The sequence below is a fragment of the Peromyscus leucopus genome, chromosome 1, assembly GCF_004664715.2.
Source record: "Peromyscus leucopus breed LL Stock chromosome 1, UCI_PerLeu_2.1, whole genome shotgun sequence".
NCBI classification, from domain to species: domain Eukaryota; kingdom Metazoa; phylum Chordata; class Mammalia; order Rodentia; family Cricetidae; genus Peromyscus; species Peromyscus leucopus.
Genome location: NC_051063.1, coordinates 163,939,164 through 163,959,475, shown reverse-complemented (window position 1 = coordinate 163,959,475; position 20,312 = coordinate 163,939,164). Strand labels below are relative to the sequence as shown.

Here is a 20,312-nt window from a genome sequence, read left to right as displayed (position 1 = left end):
AGGTACCAGCACTTGTGAGCTCGCAGCCCCACACAAACACATGATTAAAAGTCAATAAAATACAACAAAAGGTGAGTATACCTTTAGAAAAAAAAATAGGTAAATAACTAAAAACCCCAAAACCTTAGAGAAGTAGATGGTACACAGTAGGTGCTACATAAAGGTTTTACAAAAACAAACAAACAAACATGAAAATGTTTTCCAGGTATAGATGGTGTCTTCAAACCAGCCATGCTATTCACACCTGTATTCCTAGCACAGTGGAGGCTGAAGCAGGAAATTTACTGTGACTATGAGGCCAGCCTGAGCTCCATGAGAGTCTGACTTGAAAAAAAATTAAATTAAAAAAAGAGAGAAGTATAGACTTTTCCTTTGAGCCTGTGTTTTTACATAAATATCAGTCACACTTTTTAAAGCTGGTGTAGTGTGTGTGTGTGTGTGTGTGTGTGTGTGTGTGTGTGTGTGTGACAGAGATAGGGGGAAGATAAGGAGATAGCAGAGAGACAGCTGAGGGGGGTAGGCAGCACCGGAAACCTCAGCAGTCAGGGATCCCCACGAGGGGGGAGGGGAGCCTTTGGTCTCTCCCCAGCCTCTTCCTTCCCCCTGGCCTGGGGGTGGGTGGGGAGGGGCAGTTCCTCTTTCCTTCCTAAACACTGTGGACACCACAGCTCCCAGGGGGCTGACAATCTGGCCAGAGAAGGAACAGGATCACACTCCCGTCAGGACCCCCACCCCTCCAAGAAACATGAACCGGAAAGACAGCAAAAGGTAAAAGGACCCTCTCCAAGGAGAGCCGGGAGAGCCAAAGCCTTGGCACCTCTGGCTGTGAGGAGGTTGGGGGGACAATAGGAGGAGGACGCCCCCACTCCTCCCAGATGGGGCTCTCATGGGGCAGAAGGAGGAGATGCTTCAGAGAGCTGAACACCTGAGCCTCCGTGATTGCTGTTGTCTCTCTGGAGTTGGAGCTGTCCTGCCTTCCTCCACCCTAGCTCCCTCAGCTGCCTGCCTGTGTCTTCCCTTGGGTCTTCCCTGTCCCCTATTATGGTCACTGCCCCCTGGACTGGAAACTCCAGGCTCCTGCAGGACTGTGTCCCAGGAGAGGGGTTTGTGACGTAGCTCTATGCAGCTTCCCTGGCTGCTCCAGATGCCACTGGAGGCTGCCGCTCTGCAGGTAAGGGTCAGGTGGCCGCCTGTGCCAGCAGGAGCGAAATAGGCTTCTGTCTTTTGGCCTTGCCTGCCCTCCTGTCCCCATAAGGAAAGATGGTGCAGGGGCCCCTCGCTAGCATGATCCTGATGGGCAAAGGGGTTCCCTCCTCCTGTTCAGCAACACAGTGAGAGAATCCTAGGTGTCTCTGGCTGTGTGGCCTTAGGTAAGTTACTCGACTACTCTGTCTCAGTTCCTGCTTCTGTCAGAATTATCATGGGTACCACTTTAGAGGGGCATGGAGGGCTAGGAAAGCACAAGCCACTGGGCCCACCCCTAAAGTTTTAGATTCTTTGAGCCTGCCATGAGGCCTGAGAAGCTGTGCTTGTATGGAATGCTTTTGGTACTTGGTGTGGGCACCTGAGGAACACTGATTGTGTACGGAGTGCTCAGCCCTTGGGTTGCTTCCCAGCAAATGTCCATTATTAGTTAACCTTTAACAGCTACATTAAGCCCTTATGATGCTGCAGGGGACATGGCAGACTTATTTTAGGGTGTCCCTGTTTGTGTTTTTCACACCCACACTATGCTGAAGCCTGGCTGCTTTCTCCTGTCTTTTTTTTTTTTTTTAATCGTGTCTTGCTCTGCACCCCAGGCTAGATTCAAACTTGTAATCCCCCTGCCTCAATCTCCCAGGCAGCTAGAATTACAAGACAGCTTTCTCTCCACATCTCAATGTCTGCTCCCCCACCAGCTGGGCCCCTTTGAGGAGCCAGACTTGTTAATGCCCCGGGAAAATCCAAGGATGACTTGACTTTTTCATAGGAAGAAATCAAGAGCTAGAAAGACATTGGGTAATTTATTAAAAGGCACACAGCTGTGGGAAATTTCTCGAACCCAGTTTTGAATGACTCTGAAGGCTAGAATCTAACCCCCCCCTCCATCCCTCCCACATTGCCCCTTTTTCCCCACCTGGGAGAGACACCTAAGGAGGCACAAGACAGGAAAGGTTATTTTTAAACTTTACTTGAAGCGCCTGTGGCCCCAGGGATCCTGCCTACCTCTGAGGAGCCCAGGAGAAGTGCTGGTACTTCCTCTCTGGGCTCCAACTGTGGAGGAGCCGGCTAGAGGCTAAGACTCTTGTGCATGTGAAGGTGAGCTTGGATGAGGGGTCTGCTGCCTTACAGGAGCAGGATAGATTCCAAGAGGCCTGACTACACGAGTTGGCTCCGTCCCTGGGCCGCAGAACGTGACTCCTAGACTCTGGATGTCATTCTGGCTCTGGCACGAGGAGCCAGAAGGCCAACTCATGCCCTGGAGTTGGTCCCAGGGTCATGTCTTGGGTTCCCTGAAAACTCAGGATGAATCCTGGGGGTCTGCTTACAGCAAATTTCTCCTGCGATGCTTTGGGACTGTATCGTCAAGGGAACTTGAAGAGAGGTGGGCATACCAGAGGGTGACGGGAGAGACAAAACACTCAAACAACTACGTGTGTTTTCCTTTATACGTGAAACCTGTATTTAAGCATGTGCATACACACATACTTGCACACACACACATATGTGACATGAAAGCAGAATGATGATATTTGGGAAAGGGAAGGGACCAACGAGAGGAGGGAGGGCAGGTGGGTGACCAACAGGAGCCAGGTACAGGTACACTGATACATATTATGTCATAATGAAAGCACTCTTTTTACACCGATTTTAAAAACAATGCAAGGAATGAGTCAATGCCTAGAGGAGGGAGCTAAGCTTTTGGAAGGCCCTTGGTCTTGGGTCTTTGATCATGATTGCCTGGGGCATCTGAACTATTTGGGGGTTTGTTGCCCATGAGTCCCTAGTGGGTAACCCTGGGTCTTGCCCTACAAGAACTTTGGTCCATGGTGCCTAGAAGCATTGGGGCCAAGAGGAATTCTGGGAGTGTACTTGGAGGAAGGGGCTCCCATGATGCTTTGCGGTGGGTTTTTTTTTTTTTTGTGTGTGTGTGTGTGTGTACCTACAGGAAGTCTCATCAGGAATGCTCTGGGAAGGCAGGAGGACGGGGTCGGCCACGACAGGCCCGCCGCCACAAGACGTGCCCCACCCCCCGGGAAATCATCAAGGTTATGGCTTCCATGAATCTGGGGGTGCTGAGTGAAGGCAGCTGCAGTGAAGATGAGCTACTGGAGAAATGTATTCAGTGCTTCGGTGAGCAGCCCTAGGAGCCAGCTAAGTATCCTGTCAGCTTCCCGGGAGGGGGTAGAAAGTTGGTGAGTGGGGTGAATCTTCTTTACTTAAATGACGAGAGAGAGCTTGGGTCTGGTGGCATAGTTTTGAAGGTTCAGGCAGGAGGAGAAAGTCCCAGGCCTAGCTGGGTGATATGGTGCACGCCTTTAATCCCAGCACTTGGGAGGCAGAGGCAGGCAGAGCTCTGTGAATTTGATGCCAGCCCGGTCTAAATAGAGAGCTTCAAGCCAGCCAAGGCTACATAGTGATATCCTGTCTCAAAAAAAAATGAATTAAGAGAGGGGTGGGGTGGCAGGTTAGTGATTAAAATCATGTACGTCTTTCAGAGGGCCTGAGTTTGGTTCCCAGTACCTTCCTCGGAAGGCTTGAGTGAACATGTCACTCCAGCTCCAGGGAACCTGATACCCCTGACAGGAGAGGGTTCCTGCATGCATGTGAACAAACCCACACTTACACACACACACACACACACACACACACACACACACACAGAGTTTAAAACAATAAAATCAATCTTTAAAAGTTCAAGGAGGCCGGGCGTTGGTGGTGCACGCCTTTAATCCCAGCACTCGGGAGGCAGAGCCAGGCAGATCTCTGTGAGTTCGAGGCCAGCCTGGGCTACCAAGTGAGCTCCAGGAGAGGCGCAAAGCTACACAGAGAAACCCTGTCTCGAAAAACCAAAAAAAAAAAAAAAAAGTTCAAGGAAAACGCCTTGAGATAATTGATAATTGAAGGCAGGGAACCAAACTCATGCCATCCCATGCACCTGACAGATGAGGAAGTCGTAGTGCTTGCCCAAGTTCCTGCAGGACATCACAGGTAGAACCAACATCTGCAGCAGCCTGTCCACCCCGTTCTGGAGGCCATGGGTCTGTTGCCGGGGGCCCAGGCTGATGGACTCTCCTCCCTTCTCCAGACTCAGCTGGCAACCTACGCCGTGGGGACCACATTCTCAAGATGGTGCTGATGATGCACAGCTGGGTGCTGCCATCCTCAGACTTCGCTGCCCGGCTGCTGACCTCATATCCTCCCACAATCGTGATCTCCATCTAGAGGGTTGAGGGCAGACCTGTAAACTCTTGGGAGAAGGGTGCAGAGGTGCGGGCAAATGGGATGCTGGAAAACAGCCTTGACTAGAACTCAAGTACCAGAAGGCTGCCAAAGATGCACAGGAGCTAAGACAGCTACAGATCTGTCACCTGGTCAGGTAGGGCTGAGACAAGACCCCCAATCCCATGAAACACCTCTTCAAGACCCCTCAGCCAAACCCCCCACATACACTCAGCCCCATTTTCTAAAATCTCACGCTAAGAATCTGTGTGATAACTCATGCCTGTAATCCTGTAATGCATGAGATAGCCTGAGGTAAAAGGATCACCTCAAATTTAAGGCTAGCCTGGGCTATAGAGCAAGGCCCCATCTCAAAAAAAAAGTTACAAAAAAAAAAAACAAAACACAAAACAACCCCATGCTAAAACACCATTGCCTGTGGCTGGATGGCTCAGCAGTTAAGAGGTACTTGCTGCTCTTTCAGAGGACCTGGATTCAAGTCCTACGCACACCCGGAGACCGCGAATGTAACTCTGTAAGCATTCTGCGCCTATCCATCGGCGAGCTGACACGTATTTCATCATAAGGGTACTCCAGAGTCTGTCTGATTATGCCTGTGTGGCGTCTCGTCCAATACCAACTACCAATGTCGTACACATATTCCGTCTAACCGCAACTCGCATACCTTAACTCGATGAGCTGTCGCTCCCAGAACTGCTGTCTATCCAGCAAGGATCATATCTACACGTAGCATACATACTACTCGGCAGTGAAATTCAGCATTAATACATGGAGCATCGCTGCAACGTAAATCATTAACTACTTTCTTACGAGAATACTCGCGAGCAATCAGCATCTACATGACTAAGTAATACTCCATACCAACCTTCCAGCACACTCTCCTCGCATATCAGAATATCATAACCAGATTCTGCGTGCTGATATGGATCTCATGTATCCATCCCATAGCTTGCCTCGTCGTATTAAGGCTGACATTCCTGCAGTCTCCACATACTCCTGTCAAACACGAACTGGAAATAGTCTTGCTGACCCAGCTGCGACTACTCGCCTCTCACCGAAATCCGGTTCTACTCCCAACTAGTTGTCCTTGCGCACCCCTGCTGTCTGGCCTCTTCTACCTCCCGTCATATCCTTTGTCATAAAGATTTCCTATTCCCGTCGATAATAATATTTTCTCGTGACACGCTGCACTCATTATTTCCTTACATCGATGTTACCGATCATAGAAGCCTCACTCGTCTTCCTTTCCCCAGATCTGCACTCCCTAGCATAGATCCCGTCCCTCTCGCCCAACTAGCTCAAATATAGGCGTCTTCCACTGCCATATGAACACTTAGACAACGAACTAGTCAGATCTCCACCATCCTAATCGAGCTGTAACCCTCATATACTAACAATATTATCCTGCACTCCCTAGACCATTCACCTCTCATAGACCGGCTGCACTGGCTTACTCTACCTAACTCGTCCCTTCACTGGTACATGTCCCACGGAGGGCCACGTATAGGCTGAGTGCTCAATGAGAATCCATGCACCTGTTGGAAGACGCGCTTCCAGACTCATCCCACTACAGAGCTCTTCTTACTACGCGCGCATAGGCTGCCAATAAGTACGTTACATCTTCTTCTGCATCTCTTCGCCTCCTTGTCAGCCGACCGCACTCTACATTCGCCTGCGCTCCAACCCGTTACACATTAGATACAGTCCACACATCTCATCCACCCTGCTCTGAGGCACATCGTGATTACACTCCAGACCACATCAATAGGTACACAGGGCCCCCTACAACTACTTGACCCCGTGTGATTGGTGCACCGATGGGAGCCCCATCTGGAAGAAATATATGCCTAAACCTACCTCGCTCACTGGGTATCTCTGGTCCTCCCTATATATGTAGCCATCTGTATAGTATCACCTGGCCTCTTATCGACTCACACGTAACTCCGGCTATGTATCGACGAGTTACGGCTAGCATCATCATGTCCCTCTTTGGGCACCCTCCTCTCTACACATCATATAGGAGAGCCTGTACCGAGATATGCATCATCAGATTGGCTCCTACGGTCTCCCTATACCTGTGCTAGCCACCCTAACTCAAATTCCTTGTCTCCTGTCATCCCTCCCTGCCCCCTATCCTGCCCCCACCCTCCATGTCCCCCCAAACCCTCAGCTCTTGAGCCACTCCAGTAGCCTGTCCATCTTGGCCTCCAGACTGAGTCCCGGAGGACCCGGCCCCCCACCTCTCATGAGCAGCCCAGGCTTGGGCAAGAAGCGCAAAGTCTCCTTGCTGTTCGATCACCTGGAGTCAGAGGAGCTGGCTCAACACCTCACTTACCTCGAGTTCCGGTCCTTCCAGGCCATCACGGTGAGTCTGCCCCTAAGCAGGAAACGGAATGGGGGTGGGGTGGGTGTGCTCCTGGCACAGGCATCCATGAGGGGTTGTAGACTTTACTGTTGATGCTGTTACTGTTACTGTGCTAACAGTGCCGTAGCTGAGCACAGGGCCCTGCCTACGTCCAGGGTCCTGCCTACGCTAGCTCTCTAACACCCAGCTACATGCCCAGCCCAGACTCTAAACTCTTTTTTGAATGGGGACTCACCATGTAACACAGGCTGACTTGGCACTCACTCACTCTGTAGACCAGGCTAACCTTGAACTCATAGATCTGCCTGCCTCTGCCTCCTGAGTGCTGGGGCTAAAGGTCCGTGCCACCACTCATGGCCAACGCTCTTCACGTGGCAGCAGGAGGGTCTGGCACAATGAGTGAAGCTGGCTGAGCCCTGAGTTCAAATCCCATCACCTTCTTCCTTCCTTCTAAAACCTTTCATTTTACGTGTTTATCGTGTTTGTGAGATGTGGTGGTTGGAGGAAAACTTGTAGGAATCAGTCTTCTCTTTCTACTACCTTGTGAGTCCCAGGAATGCAGCTCAGGGCCTTTTATCCACTGAGCCTTTTCAGCAAACCTTTCTGTATACCCCACTCATTTCTTACTTCCTGCCTGCCCTGGAGACAGGAGTCTCACGGCCTCCAGCTATGTAACCAAGGATGACTTTGAACTCAGGTCCCTCCACATCTCCAGTGCTAGCATTACAGATGTGTGCCAACACAGCTGGTTCCTGCAGTGCTGCAGATCAAGCCCAGGGCTTTGCACATGCTAGGCCAGCATTCTACCAAGAAGCTATGTCCCCACCCTCCTCAGCGCTCCTTACCTAGCTTTGAACCAGTTCCCCCACCTCTGAGGTGGCCATTCATAAGCTAGAGACCACACTACTTCGTAGAGTGGCTGACGGAATGAAAAAGCCCGTTGAAAATGTTTACTGCAGTATGGTGTGTATGCAAGGGGCTAAAATCCTCACGCTTGCGAGGCCGATGCAGGACGTGTGAAATTCAAGGCCAGCTTGGACTACATGAGACCCTGTCACAAAACTACTTATTGCAAAAGAATCACATAGTTATTTGCTCAGAATATTTTATCAGTTACTCATGTATCCACCAAGCATGTCAATTCACCATGCCTCAGCTCCCTCCTACATAAAGATAAAAATTAAAATGAAGCCAAATGGTGGTGGCGCACGCCTTTAATCCCAGCACTCAGGAGGCAGAGGCAGGCAGATCTCTGTGAGTTCAAGGCCAGCCTGGTCTACAGAGGGAGTTCCAGGACAGCCAGGGCAACACAGAAAAAAAAAAAATTAAATTAAAGCGGGATATTAACAGTTCCTACCCCAGAGAGCATAACATGGTTAGAGTTAACAGTATCTGAGGAAAAACTTTGCGTTCACTGTATTTCACTTCCCTAAAGACAACTGCATGTGTTCTGTGTTGAAATATGTTAGCTGCTAACATCTAGACATTGTTTTGGAGAGAAGTGGGGACCTGGTTCCTTTAGAAAGTGGACAGATTTCCAGATTGGGCTGTTGTGAGTGTGTGTGTGTGTGTGTGTGTGTGTGTGTGTGTGTGTGTGTGTGTTCGCCTGTGTGGTGTGGTGGACATGAGTGGTGTGTACATATTACTGAGCAGAACAAGTAGAAGCTGCTTTCAAGTCCTCTTTCCCACGCCTCCCTTTGCTGGCCACACCCCGGTTATGCACATAATAATGAGCACACAGACTGGAGAAGGACAAGGTGACATCAGGGACCTACCATAGCCCGAGGGAGCCTTCGGCCAGACTATGCCAGGATGTTAGAGGTTGGGACTGCCAGGAAGATGGCATGTGAGCACTATGACCCACTCTGACCAATCTCGTCCTTAGCCCCAAGACCTGCGGGGCTATGTTTTGCAGGGCTCAGTGAGGGGTTGTCCCGCTCTGGAAGGTTCTGTGGGTCTGAGCAACAGTGTGTCCCGCTGGGTGCAGGTCATGGTGCTGAGCCGTCCTGGGCCCACACAGCGTGCCCAGGTACTGGACAAATTCATTCATGTGGCAAAGGTAAGCCCCTGCCTGACCACCCAGTCTTTCTGTTTGTCCCGCCCCCCTCTTTTATTTCTGAAACAGGGTCTCTTTGTATAGTCCTGGCTTTCCTGGAACTTGCTATGTAGACCAGGGTGGCCTCAAATCTGCTTGCCTCTGCCTACCAAACACTGAGACTAAAGGTGTGTGGACCACAGCCACCTTCTACTTGCTTCTGGGACTGTAGAGTTGGGACCTGACCCTTCATATTGTGGCTAACCAAGGCTCTGGGCTTTTTTTTTTCCTTCAATGTTTATTTTTTAATTATTTTAAGTTATGTGGGTGCGCGCGCACACACACACACATACACACACACGCACCTTTAGAGGCCAGTGATGCTGGAGATACAGGAGGCAGTTGTGCGCTGCCCTGTGTTGGTGCTGGGAATGGAACTCTGCAAGAATGCTCTTAACCACAGAGCCATCTCTCCAGCCCATGGCTTCAGGCTGTTGATCCAGCAGCCCGTCCTGTGGTGGCATGATTCATCTGTACCCACCCACCATACCTATCGCATCGTATAGCCAGTCCGCACTCGTAGGATCTAGCTGTGACCTTGATATCACAGAGCCAAACCATGCTTGGCCTCACCTGTTGGCTCTCTATTGAGGAATTAGCACCGTTTCCCAAGCCCCAAATCAAATTCTGTCCCCCAATGCTGAGAAAGGATCCTTCCCACGTCTTCACTTTGTATCTCCAGTCCTCAGGCCCCCTGGGTGTCTTTGGACGGTGACCGTATCGCTCTTAGTGCTACTTAGACACAAAGAGACTTAGTCTAATGGCTCTGGCCCTGACCTGTTGAGTCAGCCTCCCTCCCTTCTGGGAAAAGGGAAGCCCTGTGGTCTGGCCTTTCTGAGTGTCTCCAAAGCAGATCACGCCCTTCCTTATGAGCCTTCCAACACTCGGCTTCCTCTTGCTTGGCTATTTCTGTCAGTACTGGGGATTAAACCCAGGGCCTCCTGCACCCTTAAGTAAGTCCTTTACCACTGAGTCATACCCCCAGCCCCTCACTGGGGGATTCTAGGCAGGGGCTCCACCACTGAGCCACACCCCAGCCCCTCACTGGGGGATTCTAGGCAGGGGCTCTACCACTGAGCCATACCCCCAGGCCCTCACTGGGGGATTCTAGGCAGGAGGTCTACTACTGAGCCACACCCCAGCCCCTCACTGGGGGATTCTAGGTAGGGGCTCTACCACTCAGCCACACCCCTAGCCCCTCACAGGAGGATTCTAGGCAGAGGCTCTACCATTTAGCCACACCCTAGCCCCTCATTGGGGGATTCTAGGCAGGTGCTCTACCACTGGATCACATCCCCAGCCCCTCACTGGGGGGTTCTAGGCAGGGGCTCTACCACTGAGCCACACCCCAGCCCCTCACTGGGGGAGTCTAGGCAGGGGCTCTACCACTGAACCACACTCCCAGCCCCTCACTGGGAGATTCTAGGCAGGGGCTCTACCACTGAGCCACACCCCAGCCCCTCACTGGGGAATTCTAGGCAGGGGCTCTACCACAGAACCACACCCCAGCCCCTCACTGGGGGGTTCTAGGCAGGGGCTCTACCACTGAGCCACACCCCAGCCCCTCACTGGGGATTCTAGGCAGGGGCTCTACCACTGAGCTGTATCTTGCTGAGCTCTTTAGACCTGGGTCTGGCATCAGCCTGAGGCCTCTTGGCCTGAGCATCTTCTGCTTGGTCCTGCCTCACCTCTCTCCACAGTGACCTCCACCCTTCCAGCTTAGAATAGAGAAAGAGAAAGAATTCTCCCGCTGCCCTGTGGACCTCAAGCTTGTCCCACATCTGTTTTACTCTTCCATCACTGTTATCCCACTCAGTTGTACCTGGTACCCAACTCGCAGGCACAGTCACGCCTTCACCTGTGTGAGTCCTTTGACTCCCAGAAGCCCGACCGACGCCTGATACGTTCCTGAATTTTCTACACGTGGCTGACACACACCTGTCTGTTCTCCGAATCTGCCCAACAGTATATGCTGGCACCTTGCCACCCTAACCCGCTCATCTGCTCACCTGGTCCATACTCTCACACGACTGGGACCCCTCAGTCAGCACCCCGCCCGGCTGCTGTTCCTCGGTGCCTCCCACCTCTGCCATTACCTCCCTTCTAGAGGCTTCGCGAGCTACAGAATTTCAACACGTTGATGGCAGTCACGGGGGGGCTGTGCCATAGTTCCATCTCCAGACTCAAGGACTCCTACACCCACCTGAGCCCCGACAGCACGAAGGTAACCCCTTAACTCCCCAAAGTCCAAAGCCTGCCCCGAGCCTCCACACATCGCTCCCTAACTGCTGCCAGTCCTTCCTCAAGGGCTCTGGAACTGTCTTAGGACCTTCATCCTCCAAATTCCATAGACGCCCTGGCTATCCCTATTCTTTCTTCCTGGGTCACCTCTATCCTGAGCCATGACCTTGCCCCTCACTGGTAGATTCTAGGCAGCTGCTCACTCTTTGTGCATCTGGTCCAGATTTCCGGGTTCCAGAGTCCACAAATGAGACTACTGCTATCCCTGCTCCAAGAAGCTCAGGACAGAAGCATTCTTATCCCTAGCATGCACTTTCTACACAGGCCCTTCTGGAGCTGACGGAACTCCTCGCCTCCCACAACAACTATGCCTGCTACCGCCGCATCTGGGCCAGCTGTACTGGCTTCCGGCTGCCGGTACTGGGTGTACACCTCAAGGACCTGGTGTCCCTGTATGAGGCCCATCCAGACAGATTGCCAGATGGCCGCCTCCACCTACCCAAGCTGAACAGCCTCTACCTACGGCTACAGGAGCTGGCAACACTCCAGGGACAGCATCCCCCCTGCAGTGCCAACGAGGACCTGCTACATCTGCTGACGGTGAAGTTGCGCCCTGTGCTGCCCAAGTCCCCTCAAGACCACAGGGCACCAATATTTAGAGCCCTGAGCTACGGGGGTGGGGTGGGGGGGTCTGGAGGACCAGGATAGGCAGTTATGGAATGAGAGAGTTTTGATTGGTTTGGGTTTTGCCGTACTAGGAATTGAAACTAGGACCTCATTTATAATATGTGAGCACTCAACTACTGAGCCATATCCCCCTCCCTGGGGGATTCTAGGCAGGGGCTCTACCACTGAGCCATGCCCCAGCCCCTCACTGGGGGATTCTAGGCAGGGGCTCTACCACTGAGCCATGCCCCAGCCCCTCACTGGGGGATTCTAGGCAGGGGCTCCACCACTGAACCACACCCCAGCCCCTCACTGGGGGATTCTAGGCAGGGGCTCTACCACTGAGCCACACCCCAGCCCCTCCCTGGGGGATTCTAGGCAGGGGCTCTACCACTGAGCCACACCCCAGCCCCTCACTGGGGGATTCTAGGCAGGTGCTCTACCACTGAGCCACACCCCCAGCCCCTCACTGGGGGATTCTAGGCAGGGGCTCTACCACTGAGCCACACCCCAGCCCCTCACTGGGGGATTCTAGGCAGGGGCTCTACCACTGAGCCACACCCCCTGCATGATGAGTTCTAGGCAAGTTTCCACTCACTCCATCCCCAGTCCAAGTGTCTTCCTTTTCCTTTAGTATTTATTTAAGATCAGGTCTCACGGTATAGCTCAGACCAGCCTAGAACTCTGTCTGTGAGCCGGGCAGTAACGCTCTGTGTCAGCCTTCCAGGTGCAGTGACTGTGAGTGTGTAGCAATGGCTTCTAGGAATCTAGCTAGCTGTGTGACCTCTGTGAGTTCGAGGCCAGCCTGGTCTCCAAAGCGAGTTCCAGGAAAGGCGCAAAGCTACACAGAGAAACCCTGTCTCGAAAAACAAAACAAAAAACCAAACAAACAAAAATTTCATTGCTTGCAAAACAGGGACAATAATAAGATCCTCTTCAGAATGTGGCTAAGAAGAAACAATCAGTAATGGAATATGAAGTAATCAAAGTAGTATCTGAGCTGGGTGTGGTGGCTCACACCTTTAGTTCTCCCAGCACTCAAAAGGATGAGGCTGGAAGATTGTTGCAGGGTCAAGGCTAGCCTGGGCTACCTGTGTCTCAAAGAAAACAAAAAAAGCATTATCTGGAACATGATGAACGCAAAGTCCCTTGCTCCAAGCCCTGGATGGCTTTGGGGTTTTATATCCCTGCCACAGTGAATAGCTGGGAATCTATGCTGTAGTAGAGTCCTTGCCTAGCAAGTGAGAGGCCCTGGGTAAAGAGGCCCTTTCTTTTCTGTCTCTGGAAAGAAAAACAAAACAAAATGATCCAGTGTCTGAGATCCTCATACCAAGTCTCAAGCTTCCACGGTGAGCATAGCTGAGGTGTAACCAGAAGCTCTGACAGGTCTTGATTACACGCACCCCAAACTCAGGAGGCGGAGGCAGGAGGATCATGAGTTCCAGGCCAGCCTGGTCTACACAGTGAGTTCCAGGCCAGCCTGGTCTACACAGTGAGTTCCAGGCCAGCCAGCACTACAAAGTAAGATCCTGTCTCCAGACACAATGACAACAAAATAATGAAGTGGAGAGAAATTAAGGAAGACAACCACCATTGACCTCTGAAGTCATATGCATGTGAGCCCATATGGCTTCAGAGGTCAATGGTGGTTGTCTTCCTTAATTTCTCTAAGGGATCCAATGTGTGTGTGCACGCGCGCACACACACACACACACACACACACACAGACACAGAGAGAGAGAGAGAGAGAAAGAGTGAGAGAGAAGTAAGAGCTAAGGATGTCATTCAGTGGTGGAGCACTTTTTGTTTGCATTTTGCTGTGTTTCGTTGAGGCAGGGTCTCCCTATATAGCCCTTGCTGGTGTAGAACTCACTATGTAGATCAGGCTATCCCTAAACTGGTGACATTCCTCCATCCTCTGTCTACCTCACACTATGATTCAGACATATTCAGCATGCCCAGAGAGTAGCAGAGCATGTTCAAGACCCCAAGTTTGATCCTTAGAAGAATGCAAAAGAACCCCAAGTCACTTCAGCTCACAACCCTTACTGTGCTCATTCCGTGGGTCCAGAAGGTTGAGACAGTGACAGATTCTGAAGGTTGCCTAGTGTAAAACTGAAAGGTTGAGTTCGCAGACCCTGAGACAAGGCCATGCATAATTGTCAGGGCCCAGCGGAAACTGAAAGGATGTGGCTCGTTGCTATATTCTAAAGGAGAACTTGGCGGGGTGTGCTGATGTGTGCCTGAGATCCCAGCATTCAGGAGGCTAACAGAGGAAGATCGTGAATTCCTGGCCAGTCTGGGCTATGTGGTGAAACTGTCTCAAAAAGGGGTTGGGGAATGGATGAGGAGAGATGGCTCAGTGGTTAAGAGCTCTTGCTGTTCTGAGGATCTCCTTTCCCTTCCCAGCATGCACATGGGTAGCTCACAATTACCTGCAGCTCCAGCTCCTGGGGATCCAGTGCTTTTCCTGGTCTCCGTCGGATACCCGCTCATACATGGCATACAGACACACAGACACACGCATACATAATTTGTTTTTAAAAGGCCTCAGTGGGAACAAGGCACCTCTGGAGTGTGGAGGGAACAGTATGGAGGGTGATGGGTGCCGGGACAGGGCCAAGAGTTTGGAGAAGGGTCTGAGACCTGGAGGAGGAACTTTACTGCCCGCCCATCCCCCAGCTCTCCCTGGATCTCTTCTACACAGAAGATGAGATCTACGAGCTTTCTTATGCCCGGGAACCACGTTGTTCCAAGAGCCTGGTGAGCCTTGACCCCTGACCTTCTGACCCGCCCTGGCCGAGCCTGTGCCTTGACTAACTGTATCCCTCTGTGTCCTTCCAGCCACCCTCCCCCTACAAAGCACCTCTGGTGTTGGAGTGGGCCCATGGTGTGACACCAAAGCCAGACAGTGTGACCCTGGGTCAGCATGTGGAACAGCTGGTGGCGGTGAGGAGGAGCTGCGGGTCCCTGTGGAGGGATGCCAGGAGGGAGTGGGGAGGCAGTGGGGAGGCAGCCTCGCCCACAGGGCTGCACCTGGGTGTCTCGTCCTCACTCTGCTCTCCGTGTTCCTCTCAAGTCTGTGTTCAAGAACTACGACCCAGAAGGCCATGGCACCATCTCTCTGGAGGACTTTGAGCGACTGTCAGGCAATTTCCCCTTTGCCTGCCACGGGCTTCACCCGCCTCCCCGCCACGGGTAAGAGGCCCAGGCTCCTGGATCTTCCGAAAGCAAGGATCCTGGCCGTGCCACGAGAGGCCGTGCTGAGGTGTGGCCTTTACCCTGCAGGAGCGGCTCCTTCAGCAGAGAGGAGCTGACAGAATACCTGCTCCGTGCCAGCGCCATCTGCTCCAAGCTGGGCCTGGCCTTCCTGCACACCTTCCATGAGGTCACCTTCCGCAAGCCCGCCTTCTGTCACAGCTGCAGTGGCTTTGTGAGCACCTGGCCCTGTCTCCCCTGGGTTAGCCCCTCCCAACCTAACCTGGGACGGTGGCGGTGGGGGTGGGGTGGGGGAGACTTCCAGAAATGCCCCAGCCTGATATTTCATAGTTTATATAAGCACCGAACACTGGCATTCCTATATTCCGTGCACTTGCCAAACTCTACATGTGAATAACTATCCAAAGCCCTGAGCAATTTCCAAAACGCTGGATAACCTGCAAACCTGGGTAGGCTGCACTGGGCATGGTAGTGTGCTAGAATCCAGGAGTGCAAGGTCATCCTCAGCTACACAGTGAGTTTGAGGCCAGCCTGGGCTATATGAGACCCTGTCTTAAAAAACACTAACATACCTGGGTGTGGTGGCGCACGCCTTTAGACCCAGCACTTGGGAGGCAGAAGCAGGCTGATTTCTGAGTTTGAGGCCAGCCTGGGCTACAAAATTACAGGACAGCCAGGACTACACACACAGACACTCTGTCTTGGAAAACCAAAATAAATAAATAAATAAACAAACAAACACTAGCAGAGCCGGAGATATGGCTCAGCAGGGAACATCACTTGGCTGCCCCCGCTGAGGGACGGGATAAACACCAGTCTCTAGCTGGTATGATGGTGCACCTTTAATGCCAGCAGCTAAGAAGCAGAGGCAGACAGATCTCTGAGTTTGAGACCAGCCTGGTCTACATGTGGAGCTCCAGGCCAGCCAGGGCTACATAGAAAAACTGATCCCAAAAATCATTCTGAGCCTTCTACCCCGGACCGTCCAAAGCTTTCTTCATTTCCAAATTAAAGACATCTTTTATCTGTTTGTTTTCCCTCAGATTTTTGAGACAGAGTCTTCCCATGTAGCTTAGGCTAGCTTCAAATTCATTTTATAGGGCTAGGGCAAGGGATATAGCTCAGTGGTAGAGTGCTTGCCTGCCATGTACAAGGCCCTGGGTTCAATCTTCCGAAAACATACACCTGGCTTCAAATTCTTAATAGTGGACAAATCTCAACCATCAAGTCTAGACAAATCCACAGATCTCACCATTTATTTACTGCTAGGTCTACACTTGACACAGCCCATGAGCCAGGCAGTTCTGGGGTCTGGAGACACCGTGAATGACAGAAGCAGCCCCCACCACAGAATGTACATTTTTGTTAACTCAGAAGTTTGCCCGATTCTCCACGATTCCCTGAGTTTGAGATCATCTCCAAGTTCCTATCATTTTGGTGAAGTCTCAGAATCTTCCGAAGTTTCAAAACCTGTTGGCTTCCATCCTCTCCCTCCCATGCTCCCTCCTCCAGTCTCACTAACCCATTCTCCTTCCTTCCCTCAGCTCTGGGGTGTCAACAAGCAAGGTTATCGTTGTCGGGGTAAGTGACAGGGAGGGACTGCCGAACTGCAGGCTGGAAGAATGATGTATTTAATAGCTCCTTCCCCACCCCACCCCATCCCCAGACTGCGGGCTGTGTTGTCACAGACACTGCAGGGACCAAGTGAGAGTGGAGTGTAAGAAGAGGCCGGAGACGAAGGGCGATCCTGGTCCCCCAGGAGCGCCTGTGCCAGCCACACCACACCCTCCTGCCAGCTGTGGTAAGACCTGGCTAGCTGCACAGTACCTGGGAGGAGGGCCCAGAGGATGGGGTTCATTCTTGAGGTAATGGAGTCCTTCCTGTCCTAGTCACATCTCTTCTGTCCGTCACATCACAAACAGGCTCTGAGGAAAACCTCTCCTATACACTATCCCCGGATGCTGAGTCTGGTTGCCGCCTTCGCCATGCTTGGACCCAGACGGAGTCCTCACACTCTTCCTGGGAGACAGAGATGGTAAGAAGTCCCTAGCTGGATCCAGGAGAGGCAGGCCATTTGCCTGGAAAAACCAGACAGATCTGGGAATCACAGAAAAGCAAAACGGTATAGAAATCCACAGTCACCTGGATGGGAGGTTAGAGACACTAATTTAGAAAAAGGAAAAAAAATTTTTTTTGAGATGGTGTCTCACTATGTGTCCTAGCTTTCTCTCTGTGATAAAACACTGGCCAAAATCAGCCTGGGGGAGCAAGGGTTTGTTTGACTTGCATAGTTGAGTTTCTGGAAGAAGTCAGGCTGGACCCTGGAGGCAGGAACTGGAGCAGAGAACATCAGTCACTGATCAAGGCATGTCCGCGGGTCAGTCGGATGGAAGCAGTTCTTCAGTTGACGGTCCCTCTTCGCAGGTGACTCCAGTCTGTGTCAGATGGCAAAAACCTAACCGACTCACTTTGTAACGCAGGCTGGCCTCAAACATCATCTTGCCTTCCCTTTCCAGAGTGTTGAGATTATAGGCATGAGCCACCATGCCTGGTGGACACCGACTAGTTTTCAGTGTTGACAGAGAAATGACAGCGGTCATAATCTACTCAGGTGACGAGGGTGGGTAGCGGCTAGCACAGAAACAAAGATGGGGGGGAAGAAAAAGTTAGGCATGGTTGCTCAAGCCTATACACCTAGCACTGAAGAGGCCGAGAAAGGAGAAGAGCCACAACTTGACGGCCTGCCTACATGGTGAGGATCCAGGTTAGACCGTCACAGTGAGAGACCCTGTCTCCCCACACCCCACACCCCCAAAGAAGGAAAAGTGAGAATAAGGCCAAGAGCACTTGCCTACCCAAGAGTCCATGCTCTCCAGGGTCAGGGTCAGCAGCATCCACATGGAACATGATACACACACACACACACACACACACACACACACACACACACACACGAAAAAATAAGGCCAAATATGTCAGGCGCTATAATAAATATTATTGGAACAATTTCCACTCCTGAAAGGCAGAGATTTCGTCTGGAAGTATTGTTTGTTTAGCCACAATCTGAGTGAGACCCTGGTCCTGGTTGTGAACTGTCACCTAGAGAAACGAAGGGCCCCTCATTGTGTATTCTTCCTCCTACCAGGTGCCCTCCCCAGCACCAGTTCCATCGTCCAACGCTTCCTCGAAGCCCAGTGCCTGAACAGCATCTGGAGTCCCTTCCCTCCCTCCCGGACCACCGTCTCATCCACACCCACACTGCCTCTGACAAACACCCATCATCTTTTACCCTGCACCGACTGTCAATCATTCTCCTCCCCCTCACTTAGCATCTGCGGCTCAGGGTTGGATGAATTTGGACTCAGGCCGTGTCGTCTCCCCAGCCCCCCCACTCCCCAGATAAGGAGACTAAAGCTTAGTAAGGTTAAGCTTCCTGCTCAAAATGTGGGAGGCAAGACTCACACTGTTTCCAAATGAAGCTCTGGACCAGTGGACCACCGGGACTGTTGGCATGTGTCTGGCGGTTATGAGAATGGAGGGGACAGAGTCCTAACCAATGTCAGGAGAAACGCTGGTGTGGGCAGGAAATACCTTCCTCTGCTCAGGGCTTCCGCACCGTGCTCAAGGTAAAACCCGGTCCTGTGGTTTACAAAGCTCCGCGAGGCCTGTCCCCACCACTGTCTTCCCTTTCCACATCTTACCTCCTGCCCATCCTCGTCCGCCTACACTGGCCTCTATGTTCCTAGAACATGCCCAAAGTACTCCTGCCCCGGGGCCTTTGCACTGGAGGGTCCCTTTATCTGGAATGCTGTTTACCAGAGGTCTATATGACTCACCTGCCTTAGAGCTTTGCTCAAGGAACATCCCCTTGACGAGGCTTCCTGACCTCAGAGATGTCACACATCCATGTTCTGACCTCCTTCCTGCTTTATTTCCCCCTGTGGTGCTTTGGTCCTCTAGCAGACTAGACATTTCACCTATTTATCTTGTTAACCGCCTGCTCTCCTCACCAGGAAGAGCTAGCAAAAGGCAGATGTTCATCTGTATTATCATCCTGCTGTGTCCCGGCTGCCCAGTCCCTGTGAAGTGTTTGTCTGATGCTTCAGTGTGTCTTTCCCCACACCCACGTGAAAAGCAAAAGGCTTATCCAGACCTGGGGGCAGCAATCCCCCTGCCCCTCCACAAACCCACACACCCTTGAGCTGGTCCCTCCAGAAACAGATCCTACAACCATCAAAAGAATTAAATTTATTTTTCAGACAACATGGTTCATAGTGTTGAGTGGCGGGTGGGTGGAGAGAGGTTTAGGGCCTCTACAACAGGCGATGCCGGGCTTAGGTGCCAAGGGAAACCTTAAAAGTGACTCTCAAAGATTACCAGCGGCCTCAGCACCTACAGAACCTCCAACCGACCGACCGACCGACCCTCCCAGACCCTTTACTTCTTCTTCTTCCTGCGCCCCCAGCGCTGTTGGCCAGCCTTCCCCCTTCCTCCATCTTCCCTCCGGTTCTTCCAGGTCGGCATGGGCGCCTCCAGCTCACCTGGGCGCCCCCCACGGTCTGGCACATCACCCATAAGCACCTGAGAATTGATTAGACTGGAGTTCCAATAGGTAAAACAAGAGCTGGGTGTGCTCGTGCACCCCGTCATTCCAGCATTTGGGAAGTGGAAGAAGATTGGGAGTTCGAGGCCAACCTCTTGGCTACAGAGTGAGTTAGCTACAGGGCTAGCCTGGGCTACATGAGACTATCTAAAAAAAAAAATTAGAAAATTTCCCTCTAACTACTATGGAGAGTGGTTAGTTTGAGGCCAGTTGAGTCTAGAGGCCAGGAACCAGGGAGAACACTGGACCAGGAGAAACCCCAGAAGGCCAAACTGAAGGCCAAGGATGCCCAGACTTTCCCCTGCCTGGGGTACCTTGTTGATGGCACAGCTGGTCCCTCGGCGGGCAGCCACACTGGTAGCTGGGACCAGATGGGAAAGGTCAGCTCGGGCAGCCAGAACGTGTGCAACAGAGACATCAGATTCTGGAGTCAGAAGTCCTCGGATTGGGAATAGCACTGCCTTCATGGCCTCTCCTTGGGCCTGGAGTGGGGGGAAGGGCACTCATGGAGAAGGCGCCCAAAGCTCATCCCCGCTCAGGGTCTTTGTATGCTTCGGAGGGGGTTATTCACCAAGGTACACGTGCTGTGACAGACAGCTGGGCACGGTGGTGCAAGAGCAGTCATCTCAGCACTAGGGAAATAGAGGCTAAAGGATCAGGAGTTCGAGGTCATCCTCAGC

At 52.0% G+C, this 20,312-nt stretch overlaps 2 protein-coding genes across 2 annotated transcripts in view; one reads left to right on the top strand and one right to left on the bottom strand.

Annotated features, from left to right (window-relative positions):
- Window positions 1-633: 633 nt before the first annotated feature.
- Window positions 634-19,292, top strand: Rasgrp4 (RAS guanyl releasing protein 4). Its single transcript, XM_037210069.1, has 16 exons — window positions 634-768; window positions 3,149-3,333; window positions 4,289-4,410; window positions 4,518-4,574; window positions 6,464-6,808; window positions 8,694-8,867; window positions 11,011-11,127; window positions 11,469-11,744; window positions 14,493-14,573; window positions 14,655-14,759; window positions 14,890-15,008; window positions 15,099-15,243; window positions 16,574-16,610; window positions 16,696-16,830; window positions 16,952-17,064; window positions 18,175-19,292. The coding sequence occupies exons 1-16, from the start codon at window positions 746-748 to the stop codon at window positions 18,229-18,231; spliced, it is 2,091 nt and encodes a 696-aa protein (XP_037065964.1). The 5' UTR covers window positions 634-745; the 3' UTR covers window positions 18,232-19,292.
- Fam98c (family with sequence similarity 98 member C) overlaps window positions 19,263-20,312 on the bottom strand; it is an 8,872-nt gene continuing 7,822 nt past the window's right edge. The window contains exons 8-9 of the mRNA XM_028859547.2: window positions 19,947-20,114; window positions 19,263-19,610 (exon numbers count right to left, since the gene is read on the bottom strand). Coding sequence (XP_028715380.1) covers window positions 19,467-19,610; window positions 19,947-20,114 — 312 coding nt within the window. The 3' untranslated portion in view covers window positions 19,263-19,466. The remainder of the gene's footprint in view (window positions 19,611-19,946; window positions 20,115-20,312) is intronic.

Bases quoted from the DNA above. Each gene is read 5' to 3' on its own strand.
- Rasgrp4 (XM_037210069.1), top strand. From the start codon at position 746: ATGAACCGGAAAGACAGCAAAAG. The intron at 14,760-14,889 runs GTGAGGAGGAGC...GTTCCTCTCAAG, and splicing joins ATGTGGAACAGCTGGTGGCG to TCTGTGTTCAAGAACTACGA. The intron at 17,065-18,174 runs GTAAGAAGTCCC...TCCTCCTACCAG, and splicing joins CTTCCTGGGAGACAGAGATG to GTGCCCTCCCCAGCACCAGT.